General features: G+C 49.0%; 1 protein-coding gene across 1 annotated transcript in view; it reads right to left on the bottom strand.

Moving 5' to 3' along the window:
* The window catches only part of LOC140392259 (uncharacterized), a 415,817-nt gene that overhangs the window by 136,933 nt on the left and 262,846 nt on the right, over positions 1-16,038 (bottom strand). Inside the window, exon 31 of the mRNA XM_072477576.1 lies at positions 12,284-12,458. Coding sequence (XP_072333677.1) covers positions 12,284-12,458 — 175 coding nt within the window. The remainder of the gene's footprint in view (positions 1-12,283; positions 12,459-16,038) is intronic.

Genomic DNA, 16,038 nt, shown 5'->3' with positions numbered 1-16,038 from the left:
CAAGGGCATCGCCTCCAGCAGGACGACCAGTTACAACCCCCGGGGAAACGGGCAGGTCGAGAGGGAGAACGGAACGGTCTGGAAGACCGTTCTACTGGCCCTGCGGTCCAGGAGTCTCCCGCTGGCAGGAAGTCCTCCCGGAGGCCCTCCACGCCATTCGGTCGCTGCTCTGTACAACTACCAATTGGACACCTCCATGAACGTCTCCTTGTCTTCCCCAGGAAGTCCTCCTCCGGGACCTCGCTCCCAACCTGGCTAGCGACACCCGGACCCATCCTGCTTCGTAAGCACGTGCGGGCGCACAAGTCGGACCCGTTGGTCAAGAGGGTCCACCTGCTGCACGCTAACTCCCAGTACGCCTACGTGGCGATCCCTGACGGCCGGCAAGATACAGTCTCCCTCCGGGACCTGCCCCCCCCCCCCCCAACAGCACCTCACTGGGGGATCGGTCCTCCCGCCGCTCCTACCTAGGCCATCGCACCCACCGACGCCCATTACAGGCGCCCCCCTCTCGGGTCAACCATTTGCCCCACCAGCGCTGCCTAGGGGTGACGAAGCTGCCATGGACGACGAAGCCACGCTCCCGGAGTTGCAGATGCCCGGACCCCCACCAGAACCAGCCCTCATTCTGTACTGAAGCTGCTGGGGAACAGATCTAGTCTATTAAAGCCTTCAGTTATGATACAACCTCGTCTTCAAGTTTAATTGATCGTGCATCAAACATATAAAATGTGAGAGACAAAAATAGACATTGAACTACCGGAAAATGTGGCTGGAGAAGTAATAATAGGAAACAAAGAAATGGCAGAGGAACTGAATAGTTACTTTGCATCAATCTTCACGGTGGAAGATACCAGGGGGATGCCAGAGCTCCAGGAGAATCAGGGGGCAGAGGTGAGTGTAGTGGCCATCAATGAGGGGAAGGTGCTGGGGAAACTGAAAGGTCTGAAGGTGGATAAATCACTTGGACCATGATTGAATGGCGGAGCAGACTCGATGGGCCAAGTGGCCTAATTCTGCTCCTATTTTGTATGGTCTTCTGACTACACCCCAGGGTTCTAAAAGAGATAGCTGAGGAAATTATGGAGGCATTGGTGGTGATCGTTCAGGAATCACTGGAGGTAGGAAGGGTCCCAGAGGACTGGAAAATGGCTGATGTAACACCGCTGTTTAAGAAGGGAGGGAGGCGGAAGACAGGAAATTATAGGCCATTTAGCCTGATTCGGTCATTGGTAAGAAAGAGTCCATTATTAAAGATGAGATCGCAGAGTACTTGGAAGTGCATGATAAAATAGGGCTGAGTCAGCACGGCTTCGTCAAGGGGAGGGCATGTCTGACAAATCTGTTAGAGTCCTTTTGAGGAGGTAACAATGAAGTTCGACAAAGGAGAACCAGTGGACATGATATATTTAGATTTACAGAAGGCCTTTGACAAGGTGCCGCATAGGAAACCGTTAAATAAGGAAAGAGCCCATAGTGTTGAGGGTAAGATCCTGGCATGGATAGAGGATTGGCTGACTGGCAGAAGCCAGAGAGTGGGGATAAAGGGGTCTTTTTCAGGATGGCAGCCGGAAACTAGTGGTGTGCCTCAGGTGTCGGTGCTGGGACCACAACTTTTCACAATATACATTGATGATCTGGAAGAAGGAGATAGATTGGTTCCTGATTAATAAGGGGATCAGGGGTTATGGGGAAAAGGCAGGAGAATGGTGATGAGAAAAATATCAGCCATGATTGAATGGCGGAACAGACTCGATGGGCTGAGTGGCCCCTAATTCCGCTCATCTGTCTTATGGTCCATATGCCAATCTTTTTTTGAAATATTTTTTTATTCTCCTTTTTCACATTTCCCCCCAAATTTGCACCCAACAATAAACAATAATCAGTAACAAATGTAATGTCAATCCCCATATCAATAACAACAATCCCATCCTCCCACCAAACCCCCAAACATTAGCCCACATGTTAACATAAACAAATGACAAAGAGGAATCAGGAATCACCCATAGTCACCATTAACACATACAACCCCCCCTAATGTTCGATATGATCCAATTCTCGAAAATGCAGAATGAATAATGCCCATGAATTGTAGAATCCCTCCATCCTTCCCCTCAGTTCAAATTTGACCGTATCAAGCCTCCGGAATTCCAACAGGTCCCCCCGCCACGTCAGGGCACATGGTGGAGAGGTTGATCTCCACCCTAACAGAATCCGCCTTCGGGTGATCAAAAGGTGAAGGCTACAACATATGCTTCCGCGCCTGTTTCCAACCCTGGCTGGTCCGACACCCCGAATATGGCCTCCTGAGGGCTCGGGTCCAGTTTCACGTACACCACTTTAGAGATGACCCTAAACACCTCCTTCCAGTAATTCTCCAGCTTTGGACAGGACCAGAACATATGAATTTGGTTTGCGGCTCCCCCCCCCCCAACACAATGTTCACATACATCTTCTACCCCTCAAAGAGCTGGCTCATCTTCGCCCTTGTAAGGTGCGCTCTATACACCACCTTCAGCTGTATCAGCCCCAACCTCGCACACGAGGTGGAGGCGTTCACCCTCCGGAGCACCTCACACCAGAACCCCTCCTCCATACCTTCTCCCAACTTTTCCTCCCACTTTGCCTTGATCCCTTCTAGCGGTGGCCTATATGCCAATCTGATGCAACATTGAACGAACCATCAGCATGCTGATGATGCTGTTCTGATGCAAGGGTCTGATGCAAGGGATGGCAGCCGGAGACTAGTGGTTTGCCAAGGGTCAGCTGGAACCACAACTTTTAATGATCTGGAAGAAGGAACTGAAGGCACCATTGCTGAGTTTGCAGATGATACAAAGATCTGTAGAGGGACAGGTAGTATTGAGGAAGCAGGTGGGCTGCAGAAGGACTTGGACAGGCTGGGTGAGCGGGCAAAGAAGTGGCAGATGGAATGCAATGTGGAAATGTGTGAGGATATGCATTTTGGAAGGTGACCCAAGTAAGCACCAGCCAGGATCTTCAGAATGGTCACGGTAACCTGCACAGTACATAGCACTGGACAGCATCAGGATTTGGACTTGCAGGAGAACAAAGTACAGAGCATCAAGCCTTGTCAGACAATTTGGAAGAGGGTGACACAATGCAATAGAGCTAATCCATCAACAGTCATTACTACCTGCAATGCCACTGCGACCTGCGAGGTTTGTTTTGCTTTCACTAGTCCGCCAATGTGAAAAACACATTGTCACTGCCCCTGGGTTAATGCACAGTCAATTACAGCCCACTTGAGGCTGAAGTTGCAACCTGGGTTAATGCACAGTCAATTGCAGCCCACTTGAGGCTGAAGTTGCAACCTGGGTTAATGCACAGTCAATTGCAGCCCACTTGAGGCTGAAGTTGCAACACAAGTGAATTTAGATGCTATTTTAAAATACCTGTGGACTGTGGCTGAGCCCAATAAACTGAAGTCACCAGGTTTGTAAAATGTAACACAAATAACCTTTTTATTTTTTGAAAGTAATATAATTAAACTGATAAAAATGTAATTAAACTGATAAAAATGTAACTGCCTACCGAATGCCCCTGACCCAATCCAACCCCCTTTCCAAGTTGCCCCACTCCATCCATCCGTCCCTCCTACCCTCCATTGGATGTCTACTTTTTCCAAGATCATAAGTATATAGTAAAGGTGTGCCAGGCACTCACCGATTTTTAGCAGAAAGCGGTTTTCACTTCAGCAGAGCGAGAGAGCTCTTATTCCCTTCAAGGTGTGCTGATGAGACTCCCTCTCCAAAAACACACATCCTCCAACACTGTCCTGACTAGCATGCTGCCTCAGCTTAAGTCTACTGCTTAAAGATACACTCCATGAGTCCATGAACCAAAAATAATATACTGAAACAAAGAAATGGGAACAAAGGGAAATCAAAAGGAATGGCTCTAACAACATTGAAACATTGTCTCCTCTCCCCTCCAGCCACCTCTACAACCATTCCCCCAACACAAAGCTGTCTTTCATAGCACCATCATTTTTCACAATCAATTCATATCTGCTCAATCATCACAAGTGAAAAGCCCATTTGCCATCCAGGAACTAAAAATGAGCAAGACTGGAAACTGATGGCAAGAAATAATATTTAGTGGCTCAAAAGTAAAATGGAACAAATCAATTTAACATTGTGTAACACACCAAAGTACAACTACAAATCTCTTCTTTTCCTCTTCAGAACAATGATGGATGACCTAGACAAGTGAGTGAGCCGCAAGAGTGGCCCTCCATCTCACGGGTGTAAGATTGACATTGGGCTTGCTCACTACTTATGACCCTTGAATAAGATAAATACATTTAATACACACCAAATATTTCATAACTAGTTATAGAAAATACTTAATCATTCATATATTAATAGAATTGTCTTCAACTTCAAGTGGTAAAAGCAAAAGGAATCGTTACGCTTGATTAAACACAAGAGGGAGCACATGGCCCACACTGTCAATGTTGTGAGCAATCTGCACGCACCCCACTTCACTTGTTCTTGATTTCCATACGTATGTATTCAGTCACACCAGTCGGAAAAAAGCTATGCATGCGGAAATCAACAGAATGTGGCAACTCTGGTGACTGCAGTTCATTGGGCTCAGCCGAGGTCTTTGTCATAATATACACATCAGTATATGATGGTGCAGAGACACACACTGACTGACACACTGCAAAACCAATCAACACACACAACACAGCAGCCAATCACCAGTTAGGGCACGGTCACTATAAAGACAGAGGGCACTAGTTTTCCCACTCATTCGGGATGCAGCCTCTGAGACAGAGAGCCCGCAGTCAGTAGCACAAACATCCACCATGTGCTAGCAGTATAGGCTGGTCAGGTTAGGCATAGGTCTTCAGTCAATCTAACATAGTGTCGACCCACAGTGCAAGTATGTTTAACGGCTCTTAGTTAAATAAAATAGAGTTGAACTATTACAAGTGTTGGTAGCCTGTCTATGTTACTGCTCAGGTAAACGCAGTCTCCACAGATCCAGAGTACCCAACACATCAGTCTTCAGGTATTTGAAAATAACTTCTGATTTCACTTGTGTTGCGACTCTAGCCTCCAGTGGGGCTGTAATTGAACGTGCTTTCACTGCATCACTCCTCTCAACAAGTCCTGTCCCAGCAGGGCAACGATGAACAAAATGTCTTGTAGGATGCACTCAGAACCTTGATGGGCCACATATGACCCCCAGGCGACAGGTTGCCCACCTCTGTCCTGGATGTTCCATGTGATGAAACTCCTGTAATTTGAACACCAGATTGCTCAGATCCCCTCCCAACTGCTAAGATGCTCTTGGTTGTCGTCCTCTGACTTTTGACGCTCGCCAGAGTCAAAGTAACGACTGGTCTTCCTACACCTGTGCAGGGGAGAATTAACCAACAGGAAACAAGACAATATTTGGGCCTCAGACTGATAGGGCCGAGGAAAACAAGGAGTGGTGGAAATCCGATGAGCCAAGATCCCACTTTCATATCCATTTTCACTAGCTCTTTCTAGGCCCAGCTCTACTTTATTGTGAGCAATAAACTGGAGAGTACTTAGCTGCAGATCAGTGGGGCAGTGAATAACTAAGTCAAGGCAAGGATATCATGCATCCTATTTAAGTTGGTATTCAGTGTCTGCAAGCCATTGGTAAAGGCCTGCACGCATTAGTTTGATGCTTACTGCAGGTACCAATCTTTGCAAATGTGGTTGATGACAGTGTGATGAACAAAATCAATGAGGCCCATCAGTGATATAATGAAAGCTAGATGACAATCTGATGGCTCATTAAGCACCCATCAGTATGCTAACGATGCTGTTCAGGTACCTGCACAAAAGGGGAGGTGCCCTCGGTGAACACTAGCCAGGGTCTTCAGAAGAGCTGTGTGCATTTCTTTTATGTTTTACGCAGGTGACGATCTTTCCATGAACAAAATCAGCGTGCCATTCATGCTTGAGCACAACTTCTTCGGTCTCTACAAGTGTACACCATGCAAATGAGGGCTTTCTCGTACATTGTACACTGAAGAGGCTCAGCCCCACAGGTACCATATCTACATTCAGCTGAGCATAGGTTGGAGCATCCGGCAGCTTTTGATGAAGACTCTTCACTGCTGTCCCTGTCTCCACGACCTGTTCTTGCTGATTTGTGATGCGAGAGTCACCAAGTGAAAGCTTAACTATCTGCCTTTCTAGTCCCACTGAAGTGCGTGTATCTGAGGTGGTGCATGATTTACATGACCTTGTGACAGTGTACCATCAGCAGGAGGTGAACTCTTCTAGGGAGTTGTCTTTGTCAAGAACAACAAAGAACAAAGAAAATTACAACACAGGAACAGGCCCTTCGGCCCTCCCAGCCTGCGCCAATCCAGATCCTTATCTAAACTTGGCTTCTATTTTCCAAGGATCTACTTCCCTCTGTTCCCCGCCTCTGTTGTCATTCTGCAAAACCTCCTGGGGAATGCTTGAAGAGTCTATGGGAAATTAAAGACATGCATTTGAAATCAAGATGAGAGTGTTTAAAGTGATCATTATGCATATAATCATATTACACTCACTGCCAAACATCAAGTCAACATGAGTGTTTGTTTTGTACCATATGTCTGTCACAAAGAACTGGAAGGCCTCGCCTTTGATGGTCATTCATGCCAAGAGCGGGCAGCACAGTGGCGCAGTAGGTTAGCCCTGCTGCCTCACGGCTACGAGGTCCCAGGTTCGATCCCAGCTCTGGGTCAGTGTCCGTGTGGAGTTTGCACATTCTCTCCATGTCTGCATGGATTTCGCCCCCACATCCCAAAGATGTGCAGGCTAGGTGGATTGGCAATGCTAAATTGCCCCTTAATTGGAAAAATGAATTGGGTACTCTAAATTATTATTTTTTTTAAATTCATGCCAAGAGCCCACTGACGTCCACTATCCCATCCTCTGCAGCTGAGTTAAGTGTGTAGCTGAGTTAAGTGATGGCCACCACCAGTTCCTTGACTCTCGCCCGTTTAGTTCTGTTTTCTTCTCTTGCAAAGAGGAAAATATGAGATGTGTAAGTGAGTAAAAGCATGCGTTAAATGGATGGCTGGCTGTAGAGCATTTGATGCTGTGACTGAGGCAGAAACGCAACATTGCATAGAGATGAGGGTCAGTGTTGATGGACAGATGGGGGGGGGGATGAGGTAGTTCATAAGCTGAAGGATGGGTACATCTTCAGGGCAGGTTAGAGTGAGTGATGTGAAGCAGGCTTGAGAATGCAGTGAGAGGTTAATGATGTTCACACGCGGATATAGGTGTATGTGCCATTATACACATGGGATGTTATGGCGTAGTGGTATTGTCACTACCAGTAATCTTGAGACCCAGGATAATGCTCTGGAGTTCCGGGTTCGAACCCCACCAAGGCAGTTAGTAAAATTTAGATTCAATATAAATACTATGGAATAAAAGTCCAAAGATGACTATGGAACCATTGTCGATTGTCATAAAAAACCACCTAGATCACTAATGCTCCTTTAGGGGATCAAATCTGTCGACCTTACCTGGCCTTGCCAACATGTCATTGCAGTGTTAATGTAAGCCTACTTGTGAGATTGATAAAGATTATTATTATGTGATTCCAGACTCTCAGCAATGCCCTCTCAACTTGCCCAGCAAACCACTCAGTTCGAGGGCATTTAGGGATGGGCAATAAATGCTGGCCCAGCCAATGATACCCACATTTCATAAATAAAAACTCAGCCTTCCTCCCTTCATTGCTTTCAGAATTGAACCCAGGAACAAGGTACCACACTCAGGACCAAGGTACCACACTCTTGTTGCAGACCACATGTGAAACGTTCAGTTAGCAGCCTTTTCTGTGCCATGAATTTCGAAGAGTATCTCCCTTGGGGGGGGGGGGGTCTCCCCAGCAACACATCCTAGAGGCAGTGCTCATCCTTTGAACATCTGTAGCGGGATTTTCTGTCTGTGGGATCCTCCGCTTCGCCGGCAGCACACTCACGCCCGCGGTTTTCTTGACGTCGTGGGGGTGGTCACATTGGGAAACGCTATTGGCGGGCTGCCGGGACAGAGAATCCTGCTGCCAGAAAACAGGTCTGGCAGGACGGAAAATCCCGCTCCTGAACGCTGTCCACCAATTAATTCTGTTTCACTCCTAACTCGTGAAATCCATCAAACGGACTTGCGGTTGCGGCTATGCGGAGCTAAGCCGCACATTTCGGCGGCGCCCGCTAAAACGGACTTTTGGGCTCTCCAGAGGAGCCCCAACGGCAATTTTTCGACGACTTCCCGTGTGGGAAGGTGAGAGCAAGGTCCCCCCCTCCATAGTATATGGAGTGGACCAGGAGTGGAGCGGTTAAAAAAGCGATTTTGGAGCAGCGAAAGGAGCGAGGGAGAAAAAACAAGATGGCGGAGGGCGGAGATCGAGCGGCATGGGGGCCGGAGCAGCAGGAATTTCACAAGCGCTGCGTGGAGGAGCTTAAGAAAGAGGTGCTGGCACCACTGCTGACGGCGATCGAGGGGCTAAAGGAGACCCAGAAGGCCCACGGGGCGGAGAGCCAGGAGGTGCGGGAAAAAGCCGCAGAGAACGAGGACGAGATCTTGGGCCTGGCGGTGAAGATGGAGGCGCACGAGGCGCTGCACAAGGGGTGGGCGGAAAGATTCGAGGACCTGGAGAACCGGTCGAGGAGGAAGAATCTTTGGATTCTGGGTCTCCCTGAAGGGGTGGAGGGGGCCGATGCCGGGGCATATGTGAGCACGATGCTCAATTCGCTGATGGGTGCGGGGGCCTCTCCGAGTCCCCTGGAGCTAGATGTTTTGTTTTGAGCAGGGCGCTGATCCCGAAAGTGGAGGGAACGGAGTACTCGGCCATAGCCATCTCAGATCACACCCCGCACTGGGTGGAGCTGGAGTTGGGAGAGGAGAGGGACCAATGCCCGCTGTAGCGTCTGGATGTGGGATTACTGGCGGATGAGGAGATGTGCGGGAGGGTACGAGGGTGCATTGAAAGGTATTTGGAGGCCAACGACAACGGGGAGGTGCAGGTGGGGGTAGTATGGGAGGCGCTGAAGGCGGTGGTCAGGGGAGAGTTAATCTCCATCAGGGCTCACAGGGAGAAGAGAGAGGGCAGGGAGAGGTTAGTGGGGGAGATCAGGGAAAGGGAGAGGTTAGTGGGGGAGATCCTAAGGGTGGACAGGAGATATGCAGAGGCCCCTGAAGAGGGACTACTTAGGGAGCGGCGAAGTCTCCAGACGGAATTCGAACTGTTGACTAAGGGAAGGCAGAGGCACAGTGGAGGAAAGCACAGGGGGCGACATAAGAGTATGGGGAGAAGGCGAGCCGGATGCTGGCACATCAGCTCCGTAAGAGGATGGCAGCAAGGGAGATAGGTGGAGTCAAGGTTGGCAGGGGAACTACGGTGCGGAGTGCGGTGAAAGTAAATGAGGCATTTAAGGCCTTTTATGAGGAGCTGTACAGATCTCAGCCCCCAGCGGGGGAAGAGGGGATGCGACGATTTCTGGATCAACTGAGGTTCCTGAGGGTGGAGGAGCAGGAGGTGGCTGGTTTGGGGGCGCCAATTGGGTTGGAGGAGCTGATTAAAGGACTGGGGAGCATGCAGGCGGGGAAGGCCCCGGGGCCAAATGGGTTTCCGGTTGAATTTTACAGGAAGTATGCGGACCTGTTAGCCCCGTTGCTAGTGAGGACTTTCAATGAGGCAAGGGAGGGGGGGACTCTGCCCCCGACAATGTCCGGGGCGCTGATCTCTCTGATCCTGAAGCGGGACAAGGACCCACTGCAATGTGGGTCGTATAGGCCGATTTCGCTCCTTAATGTGGATGCTAAGTTGCTGGCAAAAGTGCTGGCTACGAGGATTGAGGACTGTGTCCCAGGGGTGATCCACGAGGACCAGACGGGATTTGTAAAGGGCAGGCAGCTAAACACCAATGTGTGGAGGCTCCTTAACGTGATTATGATGCCATCGGTGGAGGGAGAGGCGGAGATAGTGGCAGCTATGGACGTGGAGAAGGCCTTTGACCGAGTGGAGTGGGAGTATCTCTGGGAAGTGTTGCGGAGGTTTGGGTTTGGGGAGGGGTTTATCAGTTGGGTTAAGCTCCCATATAGAGCCTCGGTGGCGAGTGTGATTACGAATCGGCGGAGGTTGGAGTATTTTTGGCTGTTTCAAGGGATGAGGCGGGGTGCCCCCTGTCCCCCCTGTTGTTTGCATTAGCAATTGAGCCTTTGGCTATGGCATTAAGGGAGTCCAGGAAATGGAGGGGGGTGGTCCGAGGGGGAGAGGAGCATCGGGTGTCGCTGTATGCGGACGACCTGTTGCTGTATGTGGAAGATCCAGTGGAGGGGATGGTGGAGGTCATGCAGATCCTAAGGGAGTTTGGGGACTTCTCGGGCTACAAGCTCAATGTAGGGAAAAGTGAGCTCTTCGTGGTGCATCCAGGGGACCGGGAAGAAGGATAGACGACCTGCCGTTGAGGAGGGCGGAAAGGAGCTTTCGGTATTTGGGGATCCAGGTAGCGAGGAGTTGGGGGGGCCCTGCACAAACTTAATTTGACGCGGCTGGTGGAGCAGATGGAGGAGGACTTCAAACGATGGGATGTGTTGCCACTCTCGCTAGCGGGCAGGATACAGTCGATTAAAATGATGGTCCTCCCGAGGTTTCTTTTTGTGTTCTAGTGCCTTCCTATTATGATTACCAATGCCTTTTTTAAGCGGGTAGGTAGGAGCATCATGAATTTTGTGTGGGCAAACAAGACCCCGAGGGTAAGGACGTGGCGATGATCCGTAAGTGGGTAATAGAGGGAGAGGGGGTGGCATGGAAGAAGTTGGAGATGGCGTCCTGCAAAGGAACGAGCCTGAGGGTGCTGGTGACGGCACCGCTGCCGCTCTCGCTGACAAGGTACACCACGAGTCCGGTGGTGGCGGCAACGCTAAAGATCTGGGGGCAGTGGAGACGACACGGGTGAGATGGGAGCCTCTGTGTGGTACCCGATCAGGGATAACCATCGGTTTGTCCCAGGAAGGATGGATGGGGGGGGGGGTTTCAGAGCTGGCATCGGGCAGGGATCAGAAGGATGGGGGACCTGTTTATAGATGGGATGTTCGCGAGCCTAGGGGCGCTGGAGGAGAAGTTTGGGTTACCCCCGGGAAATGCGTTCAGGTACATGCAAGTGAGGGCGTTTGTGAGGCGGCAGGTGAGGGAATTCCTGTTGCTCCCGGCACAGGGGATTCAGGACAGGGTGATTTCGGGTGTATGGGTCGGAGAAGGCGAGGTTTCGGCGATATATCAGGAGGTGAAAGAAGAGGAGGAGGCTTTGGTAGAGGAGCTGAAGGGCAAGTGGGAGGAGGAGTTGGGGGAGGAGATTGAAGAGGGTCTGTGGGTTGCTACCCTGAGTAGGTAGGGTTAATTCCTCTTCCTCGTCTGCCAGGTGTAGCCTGATACAGTTTAAGGTTATTCACAGAGCGCATATGACAGGAGCGAGGCTGAGTAGGTTCTTTGGGGTGGAGGACAGATGCGGGAGGTGCTCAGGAAGCCCGGCGAATCTTGCTGTTATGGAAAGATGCAAAGCCCCCCAGTGTGGAAGCCTGGATAAATTATATGGCAGGGTTCATCAAGCTGGAGAGGATAAAGTTTGCCTTGAGAGGGTCTGCGCATGGGGTTCTTCAGGCGGTGGCAACCATTCCTAGACTATCTCGCAGAGCGTTAGAATGAGGTCGGTCAGCAGCAGCAACCCAGGGAGGGGGGGGGGGGGGGGGTGGGGGGTATATGGGTGGGCGGGGAAGGGGGTTTTCCTAGGGGCACTTGAAAAAAGAAAAACATATACATATGGGAGAGTTAATATGTGTGGGAGAAACCCATTGTACAAGTTCTGTAATATGTTTGATTGATATTTTTATGTTTTGTTCTGTTATTTCTCTTTTTCTTTTCTGTTACGGGGGGGGATTTAATGGGTTGAAAATTTTTGTTGGAAAAACTTTGAATAAACATATTTTTAAAAAAAAAGAAATCCATCAAACTGCAGCTTTGGAATGTTCCTTTAAATATGAAAATTGAAGTTGCCTCATCACCACCCTGTTCCTAATAATGGGGTCAGAAACTCAGAAACTCTACAGTAATGCAGTAGCCACTAACACAAATACTGAACTTCTAGCTTTCCCCTGCCCCGATTCCCATCCCCACCCCTCTTCGCGCAACCTCCCCGCTCCCAGCGTGTCGGGAACCTAAAATCAAGCCTAAAATATCAAAAAAGCTGAGAGGAATCATTATTTACTGAGGAATGTTGTCTCCGGTGTTTGAGGCGGGAATTCCTGATGTGGTCTCCACTTCACAGGCAATTGGTATGCTGCAGATCTGGCTAGGATATTCTTTGCGGAGGTTCAAAAGATCTTCATAATCCCCTTTCCCTGATGGGTTATCGCGGTCAAACCACTCAGTTTTGCAATTACCTGATAAATGCAACAAAGGAAAAATACAGTGTGAGCTAGACTTTTAAAGATGGTGATAAAGAGCGTGGTTAACAATTAGACGTGCAAAACACATTCCATTGTGTACAATTGTGCATGTACTCCTTTTATCGGCCCTCCCCCTTTCCTTGCTCCCCCTCCTCTGTTGATGGTCGAGTTCCAACCTGGGCCCCATCTTCCGCCTGAGTGTTGTATTATTATATTCTTTCCTTCAATTTGTGATTTCTGCTGTTACCCCTGTGGCTTTGTGGGGGGGGGGGGGGGTTGGGGGAAAGAGAGGAGAGAGCTCTGTCTGTCTCCTCCCCCACCTCGCTCTTTTCCCATTTCCCTTCCAGATACTTAGCTGTTTCCCTCCTTGCCCTCCCCCTCTGTTCTGTGCGATCTTGTCTCCCCTCTCGGTCCCCCTCCTTTCTTCCTAATCACTATTGGCTTCGAACAGGTCTTGGAACAGGCTGATGAATAGCCCCCATACTTTGTGGAAGCTCTCATCTGACCCTCGGTCGAGGTGGTGTAATTCCGATGGTCTGCCAGCCAGTCGGCAGCTGTAGGTGGTGCTGCTGATCGCCAGCCGAGAGAATTCTCTGGCGTGCAATTAAGGAAGCAAAAGCAAGGACATCGGCCCTCTCCCCTTGTGTAGTTCTGGGTGCTCCGACACCCCAAAGAATGCCACTTTAGGGCACGGCTCCACTCTCACCCGCACAACCTTGGACATCGCCTCAAAGAAGGCTGTCCATAACCCCACAAATGGATAGCACTGACTTTCACAGCGCCAGGGTCCCAGGTTCGATTCCCCGCTGGGTCAATGTCTGTGCGGAGTCTGCACATTCTCCCCGTGTCTGCGTGGGTTTTCTCTGGGTGCTCCGGTTGCCTCCCACAGTCCAAAGACGTGCAGGTTAGGTGGATTGGCCATGATAAATTGCCATTCGTGACCAACAATGTTAGGAGGGGTTATTGGGTTACGGGAATCAATCCTGTCTCATTACACAGGACCAGATCTAGGACCGCTTGTTCCCTCGTAGGTTCCATTACATACTGTTCTAGGAAACTATCGCGGATACATTCTATAAACTCCTCCTCAAGTCTGTCTTGACCGACCTGGTTCAAGGCTGTCTTGACTGATCTGGTTAAACCAATCGATATATAGAACATAGAACATTACAGCGCAGTACAGGCCCTTCGGACCTCGATGTTGCGCCGACCTGTGAAACTACTCTAAAGCCCATCTACACTATTCCCTTCTCGTCCATATGTTTACCCAATGACCATTTGAATGCCCTTCGTGTTGGCGAGTCTACTACTGTTGCAGGCAGAGCATTCCACACCCTTACTACTCTCTGACATCTGTCCTATATCTATCTCCCCTCAATTTAAAGCTATCTCCCCTCGTGCTAGACATCACCATCCAAGGAAAAAGGCTCTCGCTGTCCACACTATCCAATCCTCTGATCATCTTGTATGCTTCAATTAAGTCACCTCTTAACCTTCTTCTCACTAACGAAAACAGCCTCGAGTCCCTCAGCCTTTCTGTGGTAGTATGTATTAGGGGTCATGTGGGACTGTGAAGCCGTGATGCTATTGGCTGACAGATCCCGGGTCCTGGTTGGCTGTTGACCCCTAGCTCCGCCCTGATGGCGGAGTATAAGAACCTGGGCTTCTCCCCGCTGCTCCAGTCTGTTGCTGAATTGCGGGGAACAAGTCACGCTTAATAAAGCCTCATCGACTTCATCTCTATTCGTCTCTCTCGTAAGTCATTGTGCGCTACACTTTCCTCATAAGATCTTCCCTCCATACCAGGCAACATTCTGGTAAATCTCTGCACCTTTTCCAATGCTTCCACATCCTTCCTATAATGAGGCGACCAGAATTGCACGCAATACTCCAAATGGGGCAGCACCAGAGTTTTGTACAGCTGCAACATGACCTCATCGCTCCGAAACTCAATCCCTCTACCAATAAAAGCTAACACACCGTACGCCTTCTTAACAACCCTCTCAACCTGGGTGGCAACTTTCAGGGATCTATGTACATGGACACCGAGATCTCTGCTCATCCATACTGCCAAGAATCTTACCATTAGTCCAGTACTCTGTCTTCCTGTTATTCCTTCCAAAATGAATCACCTCACACTTTTCTGCATTAAACTCCATTTGCCACCTCTCAGCCCAGCGCTGCAGCTTATCTATGTCCCTCTGTAACTTGTAACATCCTTCCGCACTGTCCACAACTCCACCGACTTTAGTGTCATCTGCAAATTTACTCGCCCATCCTTCTACGCACTCTTCCAGGTCATTTATAAAAATGACAAAAAGCAGTGGCCCCAAAACAGATCCTTGTGGTACACCACTAGTAACTGGACTCCAGTCTGAACATTTCCCATCAACCACCACTCTTTGTCTTCTTCCAGCTAGCCAATTTCTGATCCAAACTGCTAAATCACCCTGAATCCCATGCCTCCGTATTTTCTGCAGTAGACTACCATGGGGAGCCTTATCAAACGCTTTACTGAAATCCATATACACCACATCAACTGCTTTACCCTCATCCACCTGTTTGGTCACCTTCTCAAAGAACTCACTAAGGTTTGTGAGGCACGACCTATCCTTCACAAAACCGTGTTGACTATCTCTAATCAAATTATTCCTTTCCAGATGATTATACATCCTATCTCTCTTATAAACCTTTCCAATATTTTGCCCACAACAGAAGTAAGGCTCACTGGTCTATAGTTACCGGGGTTGTCTCTACTCCCCTTCTTGAACAAGGGGACAACATTTGCTATCCTCCAGTCTTCTGGCACTATTCCTGTAGACAAAGATGACTTAAAGATCAAAGCCAAAGGCTCAGCAATCTCCTCCCTAGCTTCCCAGAGAATCCTAGGATAAATCCCATCCGGCCCAGGGGACTTAAAATCCCCCATGATAACTGCTGTACCATTTCTACATGCATCCGTTATTTCTTTGTTTATTGCCTGCCCCACTGTAATGTTACTACTTGGTGGCCTATAGACTACTCCTATCAGTGACTTTTTCGCCTTACTATTCCTGATTTCCACCCAAATGGATTCAACCATATCCTCCATAGCACGATGTCATCCCTTACTATTGCCCGGATGTCATCCTTAAATAACAGAGCTACACCACCTCCCCTTACCATCCACTCTGTCCTTCCGAATAGTTTGAAATACCTCGGATATTTAACTCCCAGTCTTGACCATTCTTTAACCATGTTTCAGTAATAGCCACTAAATCATAGTCATTCACGATGATTTGCGCTATCAACTCATTTACCTTAATCCGAATACTACGAGCATTCAGATAAAGTACACTTATGTTGGCTTTTTTACCTCAGTTTTGAATCTTAACACCTCGATCAGTAACCTCTCCTAAGTTATATTTCCTCTTAACTTTTCTCCTAATTTTCCTTGTCGTTGAAGCCATATCTTCATGTAACAACCTGCCGTGTCGGTTACCATTAATGTTTTTACTTCCCGATTTATTCCTTTTAGTATTACTGGGCCTATTCACTGAGCTCCCCTCAGTCACTGTATCTTGTACTGTCGCCC

The sequence above is a fragment of the Scyliorhinus torazame genome, chromosome 16 (genome assembly GCF_047496885.1).
Source record: "Scyliorhinus torazame isolate Kashiwa2021f chromosome 16, sScyTor2.1, whole genome shotgun sequence".
NCBI classification, from domain to species: Eukaryota; Metazoa; Chordata; class Chondrichthyes; order Carcharhiniformes; family Scyliorhinidae; genus Scyliorhinus; species Scyliorhinus torazame.
The sequence above is the reverse complement of the archived record's forward strand: the minus strand, read 5'-3'. Positions and strand labels throughout refer to the sequence as shown.